General features: G+C 42.0%; 1 protein-coding gene across 1 annotated transcript in view; it reads left to right on the top strand.

Annotated features, from left to right (window-relative positions):
• Window positions 1-14564, top strand: part of thbs4a (thrombospondin 4a) — a 151573-nt gene extending 137009 nt beyond the window's left edge. Inside the window, exons 21-22 of the mRNA XM_073048211.1 lie at window positions 704-843; window positions 13297-14564. Coding sequence (XP_072904312.1) covers window positions 704-843; window positions 13297-13337 — 181 coding nt within the window. The 3' untranslated portion in view covers window positions 13338-14564. The remainder of the gene's footprint in view (window positions 1-703; window positions 844-13296) is intronic.
• The last annotated feature ends 277 nt before the right edge of the window (window positions 14565-14841 follow it).

The raw sequence follows: 14841 nt of genomic DNA, 5'->3' as shown, positions 1-14841 counted from the left end.
GTGGCAACTAAAGAACTGTACTATTGAAATTTGTATTAATTGCCCAGAATTTCTAATGGGGTAATCAGACAATGTTTTCACTGTTTCCAGGCTCAGGGTTCATACTTCTTCATGTATGTTTCCAAAACTCAGCTCTCGATGCAAGAATGTTGTCACCTGTAGGAGCCACGTATCTACTTTCTGTCTGTATATTGTGCGTTTATTATGGACAATTTGTCACGCGGGCTGGGATGTGGCAGAAGCAAATGAGCATTGCTGTGTATTCACACTTCGTCAGATTAGTCAGGGAATGAGTCGGAGGTGATTTTGTTTGCTGAGCACTTAAATACGCTATACGCTAGTTACGCCAATTGGATAATTATTAGACCGCTATTTACATTTAATTACCCCATTATTCGGCTTATTTTGTTATATCATTAATTTTAGTTTCGTTAGTGTATTTTTAAAAAATCTCTATAAGATAGTTTGTCTTTGCCAGTGTCGTATTAAAGGATCGAACATACCTTCTTGTACTGGGAGCTGAGTTATTTTGGTAACGCGTCAACTCCCCTACTCAGTCTCTCCGTGGTTTTAGTTGGTCTTCAAGTAACATCATCTTATCAACATCTGTTTTCTTGTAATCTATGGAGAGTTCTGAAATAGTTTTCTATATTGAAAGCATCAAGCAAGATTTCATAACAGTTAATCGTTATGTTTTTCTCAGAGCAAGGTTCTATGAAGGTTCCGATCTGGTGGCTGATTCCGGGGTTACCATAGATACCACCATGCGAGGAGGCCGACTGGGAGTGTTTTGCTTCTCTCAGGAAAACATCATCTGGTCTAACCTGAAGTACCGTTGCAATGGTAAGCAACAGTTTGTCCTACAATGGCAGGTACAGAACTCGGTTCGGGACAGGCAGTTAGTACCAAATAGCAACTGAAAATGCACGGTTATCTCACAACATTCAAAAAAAGTTGGGGGTTATTCTACAGGCCTGAACAAGCCAAGGAGCGGCTAATAATGCAGATTGTGTGAAGTTTGCTGGTCTAGCCTCCACACTTCTCTTGAATTTCTCTGCCCCCAAGAGTTCTGGAAATATTTAATGAGGAAGTAGGAAGATTGGGGACAATGAGGAACTGGAACAGAGGTGGAAATGAGGCCTGGGCCAGATCAGCTATGATCATTATTGAATGTGGCGCAGGCTTGAGACTCCTACTCCTGCTTTCTTAAATTGACCTGCTGGGGCATGTATCATATTATTGTGCATTGGGTTCACATCTGTCGTTATGGCAACCTCCGTATTATTACCCAAGTATATATGGAACAGCCTATAAGTTATGGTACAGTTGTAGCAATCAACTCTCACCAGACTAAGTTTGAAAATTGTGACTGGTAATTTGTTGGGTGGAACCAGGTGGAGCAAAGCTGTCAGATTTTGTTTTTTAAAAAGCTCAGTTATTAATGTTGGTTAAGGAGAATTTACCACAATTTACAGTTTACATGCAAGTTATCCAATCAAAATGGGTGACTTAAACAAAAACCTGAGAGCAAATTTCCATAAGGACGGTGTAACCAGAGCAAGTCCAGGAAGGAAGTATGTGCAGACTAGGAGCCAGGCTGTGTGGAGTCCCGGGCTGAACGAGCAGATCTCAGCTGCTGGGCAAACTGCTCGCAAGTCAGGGTGATGGAAGAATGAGTGAAGGTTTCCCAGAAATCAAGCAGGCAACAGCAACGTGATTGACTCATGGGGAATTCAGAAACAGAGGACATTATTACCATATCTCCTCCATTAACAAAAAAATAATCAGCAGAGGATGTACTACTTGTGGCAGACAGTAAAATCCCATCTTCCCCAGAAAATACAGGTGTAATTCCACACTGCCCTCATAGAGAGCATCCTTATATCAGCTATTACAGTCTGGTTTGGTGCAATATCCTCTCATGTAAACGAAAACTACAGTGAACTGTCAGGACATGACACTGGCTATAGTCTACCATCACTGTGCACAGAAGTGGGCACCACAAACTCCCTTCTGGAAAGCGACTGTGCTGTTATTCAGTCGTGACCTCATGGACTATAGGCATAGGGTTTTCATGGCAAGATACGGAAGTAGATTGCCAAGCCTTTCTTCCACACAGATGCTAGGAACCTGGCTGGGCTTGAACTCAGGACCATCTGCTTTGAAGTCCAGTGCTGATGCCACTACACCACCAGCCAGAAAACACAACAGGGCTATTAAAACAAAATTTATCTTCCTTTTTTAAAGAAAGGGGCTTCCCTTCCTCCACCATCAACTCTGCTCTCAAACGCTTCTCTCCCATTTCACACACATCTGCTCTCACCCCATCCTCCCACCACCCCTCTCGGGATAGGGTTCCCCTTGTCCTCACCTACCATCCCACCAGCCTCTGGGTCCAACATATAATTCTCCATAACTTTCGCCATCTCCAATGGGATCCCACCACTGAGCACATCTTTCCCTCCCCACCTTCTGCTTTCCGTAGGGATTGCTCCCTACGCAACTCCCTTGTCCATTCGTCCCCCCCCCCCCCATTCCTTCCCACCGATCTCCCTCCTGGCACTTATCTTTATAAGTGGAACAAGTGCTACACCTGCCCTTACACTTCCTCCCTCACCACCATTCAGGGCCCCAGACAGTCCTTCCAGGTGAGGCGACACTTCACCTGTGAGTTGGCTGGTGTGATATACTGCGTCTGGTGCTCCCGGTGCGGTCTTCTTAGTGGCCACACATTTTAATTCCACGTCCCATTCCCATTCTGATATGTTTATCCATGGCCTCCTCTACTGTCGAGATGAAGCCACACTCAGGTTGGAGGAACAACACCTTGTATTCCGTCTGGGTACCCTCCAACCTGATGGCATGAACATTGATTTCTCTAACTTCCGTTAATGCCCCCCTCCCCTTCTTACCCCATCCCTTATTTATTTATTATTTTCCCCCTTTTTTCTCTCTCTCTGTGCCCCTCTCACAATCACTCCTTGCCTGCTCTCCATCTCCCTCTGGTGCTCCCCTTTCTTTTTCCCTCGGCCTCCCGTCCCATGATCCTTTCCCTTCTCCAGCTCTGTATCCCTTTTGCCAATCACCTTTCCAGCTCTTAGCTTCATCCCACCTCCTACGGTACTCTCCTATCATTTCAGATTTCCCCCTCCCCCTCTCAAATCTCTTACTACCTTTTCTTTCAGTTAGTCCTGATGGAGGGTCTCAGCCCGAACCGTCGACTGTACTTCTTCCTATAGATGCTTCCTGGCCTGCTGCGTTCCACCAGCATTTTGTGTGTGTGACGCCATCTTAAATTTTTTTTTCCCCCAGGCAGTTAATCTGATCACCATTCTATTTGGCCCTCCTCCCATTTGTTACCTCAGTCACTGCACTGCAGACACTTCAAACCACGTTTAATAATGTTGTTTACATTCTAGATACATGCTGGTATTTATGTACAGTATTTAAGCACATTTTATTTCCTATCCATCTTTTAGCCCATAACTTTACATTTAGTATAGCTTTTATTCTTATAATTGTTAAATGTTGTTTTTTGTTGCATGTGATACCACCACACCACAGCAAATTCCTAATACATGTAAATGTATATGGTGAATAAATTTATTACTTCATCCTAAGGAGAACTTACCACAGCTATCCATTATGGTTGACTTATAATTCATCCAATGAAAATTAATGACTTAAACAGTTCCAGGCAATGTTGCCCCGACTCAGTAAGGGCAGGGGATGAGGAGGAATTTCTTTAGCTAGATGGTGGTAAATCTGTGGAATTCTTTGCCACAGATGACAGTAGGGCTCAAGTCATTGAGTATATTTAAAGCAGAGGTTCTTGATTAGTCAGGGCATCAAAGGTGATGGGGAAGAAGGCAGAAGAATAGGGTTGAGAGGAGTAATAAATCAGCCACGATGCAGAACAAATTCGATGAGCTGAATAGCTTAATTCTGCTCCTATGTCTTATGGTAACGTGAGCAACTCTTGGAAGGGAGTACGTGCAGTCTATGAGCCAGGCGGACTGCGTGAGGCATCCTGTGCTGAACTAGGTCTCTTGTAGGATACTGTTACGTACCAACAGCAATGGATCACACACGAGTCAGGTTTCAACGTTAAAACCACTATCTTTATTAATATCTATTCAAAATATAGAGACTTAAACAAAATAAACAAATTAACAATGTTATGTGTGTGTGTGCGTATAGGTAGCTCCCAAACTATCAAGCTTAGGAACAATTCTTAAAGTCTTAAGATGGCGAAGTAGAAAGATACAGTTATCCATGGAATAAATGAGTGAGGGGAGAGATTTGTAAATCCACTTTAAAATGTAGAGAAAAGGCGGTTATGAAGAAATTCCACAGGTTCCACGCTGGGCAAACAGAATAACAGTCGCCGAAGATCTTATCCGTTGAGTTGTTCCGAAATCCACATAGGAACAGGTGACATGTCACGGAAATATCCCTTCTTCCAAGTGGTAACCACAATACACACCCGCATCCAGGTAAGGGTTAACAAAAGTGGTTCCACAGGACACTCCAACAAAGCCCCACGTACGGATTATAAGTGACACATTCACTGTGCACTATGTGCCATGGAACAACCCAATCTTCTGGGCGTGGATAAGTAGCAAACTTTACCCACATCATAGCAAACTGCTCCACCAGCTTGCAATCCAAAGCCTGGCTCTCTCTCCCTCTCTTCACTACTGAAAATCTCAGCAGTCCATTGCAGTTTGTCATACTGACATCATGGTCCCGCCTCATTCAGGCGTCTCTTAAAGTGACAGTCCACAGTGAACAAAACCTGTGGTCGCGTAACAATACAGCGCTTGGGAAAATGATGGAAGAACGGGCAGAGGTTTCCCACAAATCAAGCAAGGAAGAGGAATGCATGACCACCTCATCAGGAGTTTACAATGAGGGGACATAGTTTCGGAATAATGGATTAAGGACATTCCTTCTCTGAGAGGGCCAAGGAAATTTGGGATTCTCTAGCCCCAGCAAGCTATGGAATGTGGCATTATTGCATATATTCATGGATAAAGTTGATTTTTGGACTACAGGGATTAGCCAAGAAGGTAACATTGTAGTCAAGTTCAGATCAGCTATGAATTTATTGAAAAATATGGGGATCATCTATAAAAGACTGAGGTGGGAGTAAATGCCCTCTGTTAGAGATTATGAATCTTTCTTACACAAAGGTCACTGGAGGCAGAGGCTTTGTATATTTTTAGGGCTGAGATAGGTGGATCCATGTTGAGCAAGGTGGTGAAAGGTTACCACAGGTAGACGGGAAGCTGGAGTTGAGGTTATTACACAGATCAGCACGATTTTATTAAATGGTAGAAAAAGACTTTGAGGGGCCAATTGGCCTAGCTCTGATCCTAGTTCCTATTATCCTATGTATAACTGGGTAGTGAGATGATGAGGATAAGGTGACCAAGTAATTATGGGACGATTGGAATAGCAGACAAGGCACACATTGACAACATTGAACAGTACAGCATAGAAAATGCCCTTCAGCTCACAATGATTTGCTAAACTAATCAAATTAATGACAGCTAACAAAACTAATCCCTGCTGCCTGCATATGGTTCATATCCCTCCATTCTCTTAATGTTTAAGTGTCTAAGAGTCTCTTAAACATCTCTTCCATAACTGCTTCCAGCACAGACCCTGGCAGCACATTCCAGGCACCCAGCACTCTGTGTAGGGGAAAAAAAACTTGCCCGCACATCTTTTGAACTTCTCCCCCCTCACCTTAATTGCACTCCCCCAGTATGAGACATTTCAAAGATAACAAAAAGCTGTCTACTCTATCTATGCCTCTTATAATTTTCAGCCTCCACTGCTCCGGAGAAAACAACCCTAGTTTGTCCAACCTCTCCTCATAGTACATGTCCTCTAATCCAGGCAGAATCTGGTAAACCTCTTCTGTACCCAAACCTCTTCTGTATTCACTCAAACCTCTTCTGTACTCACTCAAACCTCTTCCGCACTTACTCAAACCTCCACAGCACTCAAACCTCTTCTGTACTCACTGAAACCTCTTCTGTACTCTCTCCAAAGCCTCTGCATCTTTCCTTAAAATGTGGTGATCAGAAATGAACATGATACTCCAGGTACAGCCTAACTAGAGTTTTATAACGCTGCCAGTTAACTACCTGACTTGAATTCATTACTTCGACTCATAATGACAGATGCTCCATTGGTCTTCTTTGCAACCCTATGGACTTGCTTGGCCACTTCCAGGGAGCTTTGGGCTTTGGACTTCAGACTTCAAAATCCCTCTGTACATCAACACAATTAAGGCTGCCATCTGAGGGAAAATCCGTCTGCCATTAAATCCATCAAACTTCCTATGTCTACAATAATTTTTTCTGATTTATTTAATAATTAGAAACAGCAATTAATTATGCACTTAGTTTGTGCATAATAAAGTTTCCCTATAACCTCCCATTTCTAGTTCTCCTTTTAGATAAAGATGGAATTGCACCTTTTAGTGTTTTTATTCTAAATCCATTTTTCCCTACCTTTTTTAGCCCAACACCCCCTAAAGCACCTTTATACTTGCCAACACTCCTCTTAGGCACAATATAGTTTCCAGCGCCCCCAAAGTGTAAAAACATGTCTACCATATGCTCCCATGAGAAAAATGATACTGCTTTAAATTTTTATTTGTCTTTAAACCTGGTTTGCACAGTACCTGTGTGCTGTATAGCAGCTTTGATATCCTGAGCTTGATGGTTTCTAGCTAGGTATGTCACATCTCAGTTTCCCAAGCTCTGAGCAAAAGTTCAACCGCAGTGTTAAAAAGATCAAAAGAAATGTTTTAATCAACAGCCTTTTGACAGACAACACTTCAGTGTGAAAAAGCAAGCGTTCAGACTCTTCATTGTTACCTTGGCATAACTGGTGAAATATTCTGCTATTTAATGGATGAGTTTTAATTTTGTTGATAGCAGATACTACAGGTGTCATGCTTGGAAACAAAGTTGCTGGCTGAGGTTTCTGGCTGCGAGATGTTGATGATGAATTACACAATGGATTGCAAACAGACTTGGAATTTCTTTTGTTCATAAGGCAGCGTAGTGACCTGTCATATCTGGTGCTCCATCTGTTGCACAAGAAATCATGTTCCTAATCAGAATACATTTTGAGATCGTCGTGGATTGATTCTCCATTGATATTTGTTCTTAACTTTTTACATAAGAGAATGTCTTCCTAAATATTTTTTGATAAATCACACATATGCCATCAGGAATGCCTTATTGTCTCGCACAGTGGACTCAGCCAGTTGTATCCCAAATTCTCTTTTTTATTGTAGCTCTGTGCATAATTGATACACATTGTCTTCACTCATTTTGTCAATACGATGAGCTACAGAGTTATTACTCGGAGGAATTGATTTTAAAATACTAATAAAAAAGCAGGATTCGAATTCAAGGCTTCACAGTGTTCGGACTTGGAGATCGCGCCGTAATATTTATCCATCATTAACAGGGCTATATTAAAATAAAAGATTAACACAAACTGGGAATGCCTATCGGATGTTGACAATGGCAGTGAGTTGACATGGATGAAACGATGGTAGTAACATACAAAGGAACGCCAACGTGAAGCGCTGAAGACAAACACAACAGCGAAAATTACGTTGACAAGGATTCAGACTGGAACCTGAATGTTAGTCGGGATAGAGCTGATGGTCGGCAAGCTACCTTTTCCAGTTAGTGCGACTGACCAATCACGGAAGATTTCACTATCGCCAAGGCGGTTCTTGACCACTCATATGAAGCCGAGGTCACTTTGAACACCTCCAGAGGAACCCTCTGGGTTGACAGATTCACAGATTGGCTTTATTTCACTGTTTGGTTCCAGCCAGCGTTGTATCGTTGTGCAACCTGTTTGCTACAGATCTGTTGAGGTCAGGGGCGTATCTACAGAAAATAGCGCCTATGGCAAGCACTGAAATTGCGCCCCTGTCCAAACGTCTGACAACGTCTAAATTTACCATAATATCTGCTCAAAAATACAAGTCAAGCTTGTTAATCTTTTAATTAACAGATTATGGCACTACATGAAAATTGTAACTGCAACTTCCTTGCTTTCACTGATGCAAATTGGTCTATGATGTGATCAAAGTCAGTTTTTTCAGTTTCTTTACACTCAGCAGAGCAAGATCATAGAGTCTGCCTTGACCTGTGGAGGCTCTCAAATATGAAAGTATTAGTTTTAACTTGCTGAATGATCTTTCACAGCTGACAATGGAAACTGCGATGGTTAACATTATCTGAATAGCAATGTGAAGATTGGGAAGATGCTCTCATCTCCATACTGAACAATAAATTCAAGAAGCTCTTCAGGTCTTGATATTTTCATGTTGACCCGCCTTGATAGCAACATTCTGCAATCCAAAATGTCTTCATACAGCTGCTGTCTATCAACATCAGAGCTGTACAATTTTCACACTTCTCCTTTAGGTCGTTACTGTTGGCGCCATAACACAGTCCCTCAACATCGGGAAGGACTCCAAACTTGGTGTCAGTATCATGCAAACGAGCGAACTTTTCATCCATTTCTCTGTGAAGATGGTCGAGTGTTCCCTTCATGACTCTTTCCATTTCCTCCTTAGCTGTTAACCCAGCGTCTCTCGAGTTCTCATCAGCCATTCATTTCTTTCGTCTTTGACATCTTTCACCTTCAATATTCCATTCCTGATGGAGACCCACTCCTTCTTCGAGTGACTCACTGACCAACACTTCTCTTTCATCATAAAAATGATCTCGGAGGGCTTTCAAATCCAGGGCAGCATTATGGAAGTTCATGCTAGGATCCTGCAGCCTCTTTTGAATACGGTCAATGCGAATGAGTACTTTGTTCCAAAATCCTAGCAAAATCAGAAAATCATAACTCATACAGCTGCCTTGCATCACTTCTTGTTTCACTGGTCTCGTTTTCATTGTCCATCATGTCCTGGTGAACTTGAAGTATCTCAAGGTACTTGTTGACAGGCTTCACTGCTTCTGTCCTTGCACTCCACCTGGTTTTGGACTCCAACTTAACAACCACAGGCACAGCATTTTTGAGGTTTTCCCAGCGCTGTGTTGAATGAGAGAATAACACGTAGAGAGCTTCAATGGTTCCAGAAAATGTGACCATCATTGTATCCTGCTTGGCTGCATGTACACCCACCAAGTTGAGTGAGTGATTGTCGCAATTCACGAACACTGCCAGGTTGTTTTTTCTCACTTATTCTTTGATGAACACCACTTCTGTGTCCAGCCATCACAGCAGCGTTATCATAGCCCTGTGACCGACAATCTTGTAGCTCCATTTTGTCCTTCTCTAGCTGTTTCAAGATGTCTTCAAACAAGCTCTCAGCATCCTTCTGGCTTATCTGGATAAAACCAAGGAAGGACTCTCTAACACAGACTATTTTCCTCTCAAAATCAACTTCCACATACCTCACTACTTCTGACATCTGCTCACCGTGTGCCTGATCAGGAGTCGAGTCGAACATGAGACCATAGTGCTTGGCTTTACGAATGCTTCTCCGTAAACTCTGGTGAACAGTGGATGCCATCATGTGGATGAATTCGTTCTGGACACCCAGTGAAAGATAAGATGTGGATCCAGGATGACTTTCCAAATGAGTGAGGTGCTCTTTTATGACAGGGTCAAAGATGGCCTGTAGTTTCAGTAAGCCAAGGAAATTTCCCACATTGGAGTCATCGTCTAGCTGAAGTGACTCCGTGTCCTCGCAAAGCCGGGTTCTGAGTCTCATGGAACTTTATGCAGTGAAGGATTCTCATCAAGATGTCACACCACTTCTGCTTTTCCTTCTCAATCTGTGACTGAAATACGTCAGTAACTCCTCTGTTTCCAGCTAAATTTCTTTCCATTTCTTCACTGTGTGAAGCATTCCCGATGATTCTTGGCATTTTCATGAACACTAATCCTTTCAGGTGCTTTCCACTGGTTGAATCCACTTTCCTGCTCCAATGAGGATTGATGGTCTGACTGGGAATAGAGAAGACAACGGATACAAAATGCGGTCAATAAACTCAACATCACCACCACCACCATCGTCTTCCCCTCCTGTTGTGTCCACGCTCTCTGTGGCAGCCTCACTCTTAATCTCGTCATACTCGGATTTATCTGACTCGACTTCCTCCTCGGCTTGTGACGCATTTGTACTTGATCCACCTTCGGATTCTAACAAACTTGTAGCCGGTGCAGGCGACTCCATGGAATGTGTCGAACTACTTGTTCCGGGCTTTTCAATGAAGGGCGTGAAGAACTTGCTCGACTTCTTGGCTTCCTCCGCCTCCGACTTTCACCTCTTCTGTCCTTCAGCTCCACTTTCCTTCTTCGTGAAGAAACATTTCATGGTCTTCCTACCCAATGCTCTGAAATAAGGCCATCCTAGTGCTTCTCACCCATGATAATCAAAGACAGATCATTCATCTGAAGAAAATTCTTTTTTCACTATCTGAGGATGACTTATCTGACTTTAATAGAAACTGCTCAGTGGCGCCCCCTTCAAGTGGCGCTCAGGGCACGTGCCATATCTTAGATACGCCACTGGTTGAGGGGGTGTACTTGATTTACCAACTGTTAAATTGCATGAACTCATTCTGTGCTGCGAGTCAAGGGGATCTGTTGGGCACCCTGGTTGCTAATTTATGCATCCCCAATAATGTTTGTTGGATGAGATTTACTAAGTTTCAGGCGCGTTGTGACGACGCGTGCTCACTGCCCGCAGAGCTATGGTTCTTCCTGTGTTCCAGTGCCTCATCCTTTTTTGTTTGGTCAGGTTGGTCAGGTCTTGTGCCTCAAGTTAGGGTGCAGCTTACCGACCCTCAACGATTTCTGTTTCCCCTGACACCCCCTTAGGACACGTAACTGCCCCTATTGGGAATCACTGTTCTAAATGTTCAACAGTTACAACTAATTTTTTTAAAGGTGCAGTTTATTTGAAACATAGTATGAGAAATCAAAAAGATCGAGTGTGAAATGCTGAAACTGGCTTCTAACAGGATTCAGGAACTCCTACAACAAATTCCAATTTAGATAGAACAGAATTCATTAATTTTTTCTAATTTGTTAAGAAAATAAAAACGCATGAAAATTTTCATAGTTAAATCTGCATTGAATTTTTACATTGTAGTCTTTATTTGAAAAGTCAGCAATGAATTATACATTGTAATTTTTTAAAAACATATACTGATCCACATGGAACTGTTCTTGTCCATGGAAAATTGCATATTGGAAAAGTACAATGTGGTGATTGGTTTCTTTCCCCGCAACACATCAGTGGGTGAACATCTGGCTCCATTTCCCCATGCAAGCATAAAGCACCACAACGGCGGCTTTGAATCAGCAGCAAATTCCATTCTTATAAGTCAAAATCATTTCTCTGTAATGTGAGTCAGTGGGAAAGGAATGCCATGTTACCGACCTTTGTGTCAACAACACGCTGGCTTCAAAAATACCTGGGAGGAATCATCCAAGTGGTAAGTTTGGAATGTGAGATGGGAAACAGTTAGAGGGTTTGTGTCTCCTTGAAAATATATTGCGATTTCTGCCTAATTGCAAGGGGTTCTTAATACATCCCACCTAAAAAACTGAAGATTAAAAGGGTCACAGTTCTACCCCAACGTCCACCAATGTTACCTTTGAGGAACCAAGCGTAAAAACTTGTCAGTAGCCTACGCCTTGGAAATGAGGCCACTGGGTACAGTGAAATATCAGTCAAGTTACCAGACTGTAAATCCGAAGGAACAACAGCTGTGGAAGATAATTAAATAAATGTCTAGAATACAACTCCTGTTTCATGAATTGTCATAAAAATCCATTCGGTTCATTAATCTCAGGAAAGGAAATCTAACATCCTCACCCAGACTGCTCTATATACATAGTCATGTATTTAGATGTAGAAATGTGGTCAATTCCCAACCATCCTTTGAAATCGATCAGCAAGAAATAGGGTCTATAAATGAAGGTCCTGCCAGTGACATCCACGTAGTGCAAATGTATAACCTAAAGGACAGTTGCTGTGGAAACCACATCAAGCAGCAAGTTGGCCTAACTGATTAACAGTAGGTTTAAAAATAATCTTCAACTCCTTGGCCAGGTACCTTTGTCTCTGCACCCTCGCTCTCCAACACTGGCACTAACGTGGGCGCCCAATAGCAGGACAAATGCTGGAGATACCCAAACAATGATTCCCAGAACTCAGTCTACAGTGGCCAGCAGTAATCCAATCTCCTCAGCCCAACTTTGGCAAAAGGACTCCGTCAACCAGTCTGCTGTTGTAGAGACAGCCAGCCACTCCTGAGACTATGTGAGGTCTCAGTGTCCATTACATCTTATCCACACCTCATGAAAGTTTCAGCTTCATTGGTACAGGTGTACAAGGTATGGATAGAGGCTTACAATGTTACAAGGGGCATAGATAAGGAAGATAGTCACAATACTTCTTCTTCCGCCCAGGGAGTTTAAAACTTGAGAGCCTAGGTTAAGGTTAGAGGGGAGAAATTTTATAGGAGTAAATTGCCAGAGGAGTTAGTGAAGTTAATACAATTACAACATTAAAAATATATTTGGACGGGTATGTGCTGTAAATAGGAAAGACAGAGTAATAAGGGTCTAATGCAGGCAAATGAGAATTAGCATAGGTAGGAGTGGCCAAGGTGGGCTAAAGGGCCCCATTTCTGTGCTGTACAATTTTATGCTAATATTAAAAGTAATAATGTCATTATTTTAAGTGGAAAGAATAACACCTAGGACTGTTTGTGTTCAGAACTCTAGACAAAATGCTATGAGTAATCTAGTGACATTGATGATTATTCTATCACAGATTTTTCCTTTAAAATTATTACTACAGATTTTATTTACCAATTTTATCATTAGCCATTTGCCAATAATTCACCTGAGCACGATTGTCAGAATGATCAGAATATGTCACAAGTGCCAAGTTTCTTCCCATGCATAGCATTCATTTCCAGAGCCACAGGAGTAATGCCTACCTCTCCCAACCCGGTTTTGCCCATATCCTATACATCTGTGCGGTTACGGGAAAGAGGGGGCGCAGAGCATCAGAGTCCAAAGTTCAATTCTGGCCTCTGCCATTGCCCGTGTGGAATATGCACGTCCTCCCTGTGGGTTTCTGGGAGAATAGATTGTTAGCATTGATCGAATGGGCTGAATAGTCTCCTGTATCTTAAGGAAATATGGAAGTTTTCAATCTAAAGCTTGTGCTGTAAGCATATGTGTAACAGTCCGTAACTTCCCTTTCAGATACAGTTCCAGAAGATTTCCAGGAGTTTGGAGCACAGTAGCTGTAACCAATTACTTGCAAAAGGAAAGACTGTAGAGGAGGTATCCATGTGGAGCTGGTCCTGAATATCTGAGCAGGAAAACAGCTGTGAACAAAATGTGTTCAGCAAGAAATGTTGAAGTTTATGTACAGAGATGGTCCGTCTCTGAGATAACCAGGTTGGATACATATTAAAAATTGCAATAAACCGTTTTAAGAAGCCATGTTTAATCACACTTTTTGATGTTTTACTTTGGCTTAAATGGCAAAACAGAAGTTTGGCATCAATTTAAAAAAAATAAATTAGCTATTAATGGCATTTTATTTATTATTATGACAATGCAAAGTACTTTTTCCTTTCATATGTGACAACATTTAGTTTCTAGTTTCCTTTTACTATTGTAATCAGATATTGGTAACACTAACCAGGTAGCATTTATTGTCAATCTTAGATTTACATTTTTGTCAATGGTTGTACTGTATACTGGGCTTCTGGTAGAATAAAGTAGAAGCATCTTAAAGGAAATTCTAGGGCAGCAGGGTTCTCCAGTTCAGTCCCATCACTTATTCATTTACTGGTCTTCCCAGAGTAACCAGTGGAGGATGCTCTCAACGTTCCAAGACTCAGGCAGAGAAAATCAAAGGCAAAGGATTCAGGTTCTGATCCTTGTGAGTATTGACCACTTCAACTGTGGTTAGCCTTCATTGTCCCTACCTACTGGTCTACCACTGGTCCACTGTTAAGATCAGTTGCTCTGTCAAGTACAGCGCTTGCCCAAAGCATGCCCTGAATATTTGGAAGAGGATCCACTAAGTTTATAACCCATCAACTCAATGCCAACAGCTGCCACTGTCCAATTTCTACCTCAGACAATCGATATCAGTAAAAGTGGCTATGGTGTTGAAGGGCCGACTTAAGCATCAAGCTGATTTACTGATGTCCTTTAAGGCATGGTGGAGATCCTCATCATCTTTTCTCAAGGTGCAGTTCCAATTCCACTCCAACATAAACTCCAAGCAACCTAGCAATTCAAGTCTAACTCAAGTCATTCATGTTAACCACACTGCTCCAGGGAAAACCCATAACCTTTGTGGGTCTTAGATTTGGCATTAAATGTGGGCCTTGCCAGCAATGTTAATATCCTGAGAATGAGTACTTCAAATATGAGAAAGTTATGGAATAACAATATTACAATGACTGTATTAATCAATATCCACAGCAGTGAATATAAAATTTTATCTGCTATTGTTTGAAGTTTCTTATTGGGTTCCACAAACGTTTTGATTTCTGAGCACTGTCATGGAGTTCATTTGTAAGGATTGTTATATTGTGAGTGGCTGTGGACTTATTCAGTGTTGATATCACAAATAAGCAGCAGTCAGGTTGCAGTGAAATTGCAACATTACATTTACGGTCACTAAACTGTGCAGCTTCACATGCCAGTATGTCTGCTCCAATGTGCTTACACGGATCCCCACTGACTTGCAAGACAAATCTTAAAGATTCAGATTATTTCCAGACTAAA

This window comes from Hemitrygon akajei, chromosome 6 (genome assembly GCF_048418815.1).
Source record: "Hemitrygon akajei chromosome 6, sHemAka1.3, whole genome shotgun sequence".
Taxonomy (NCBI): Eukaryota; Metazoa; Chordata; class Chondrichthyes; order Myliobatiformes; family Dasyatidae; genus Hemitrygon; species Hemitrygon akajei.
The sequence above is the reverse complement of the archived record's forward strand: the minus strand, read 5'-3'. Positions and strand labels throughout refer to the sequence as shown.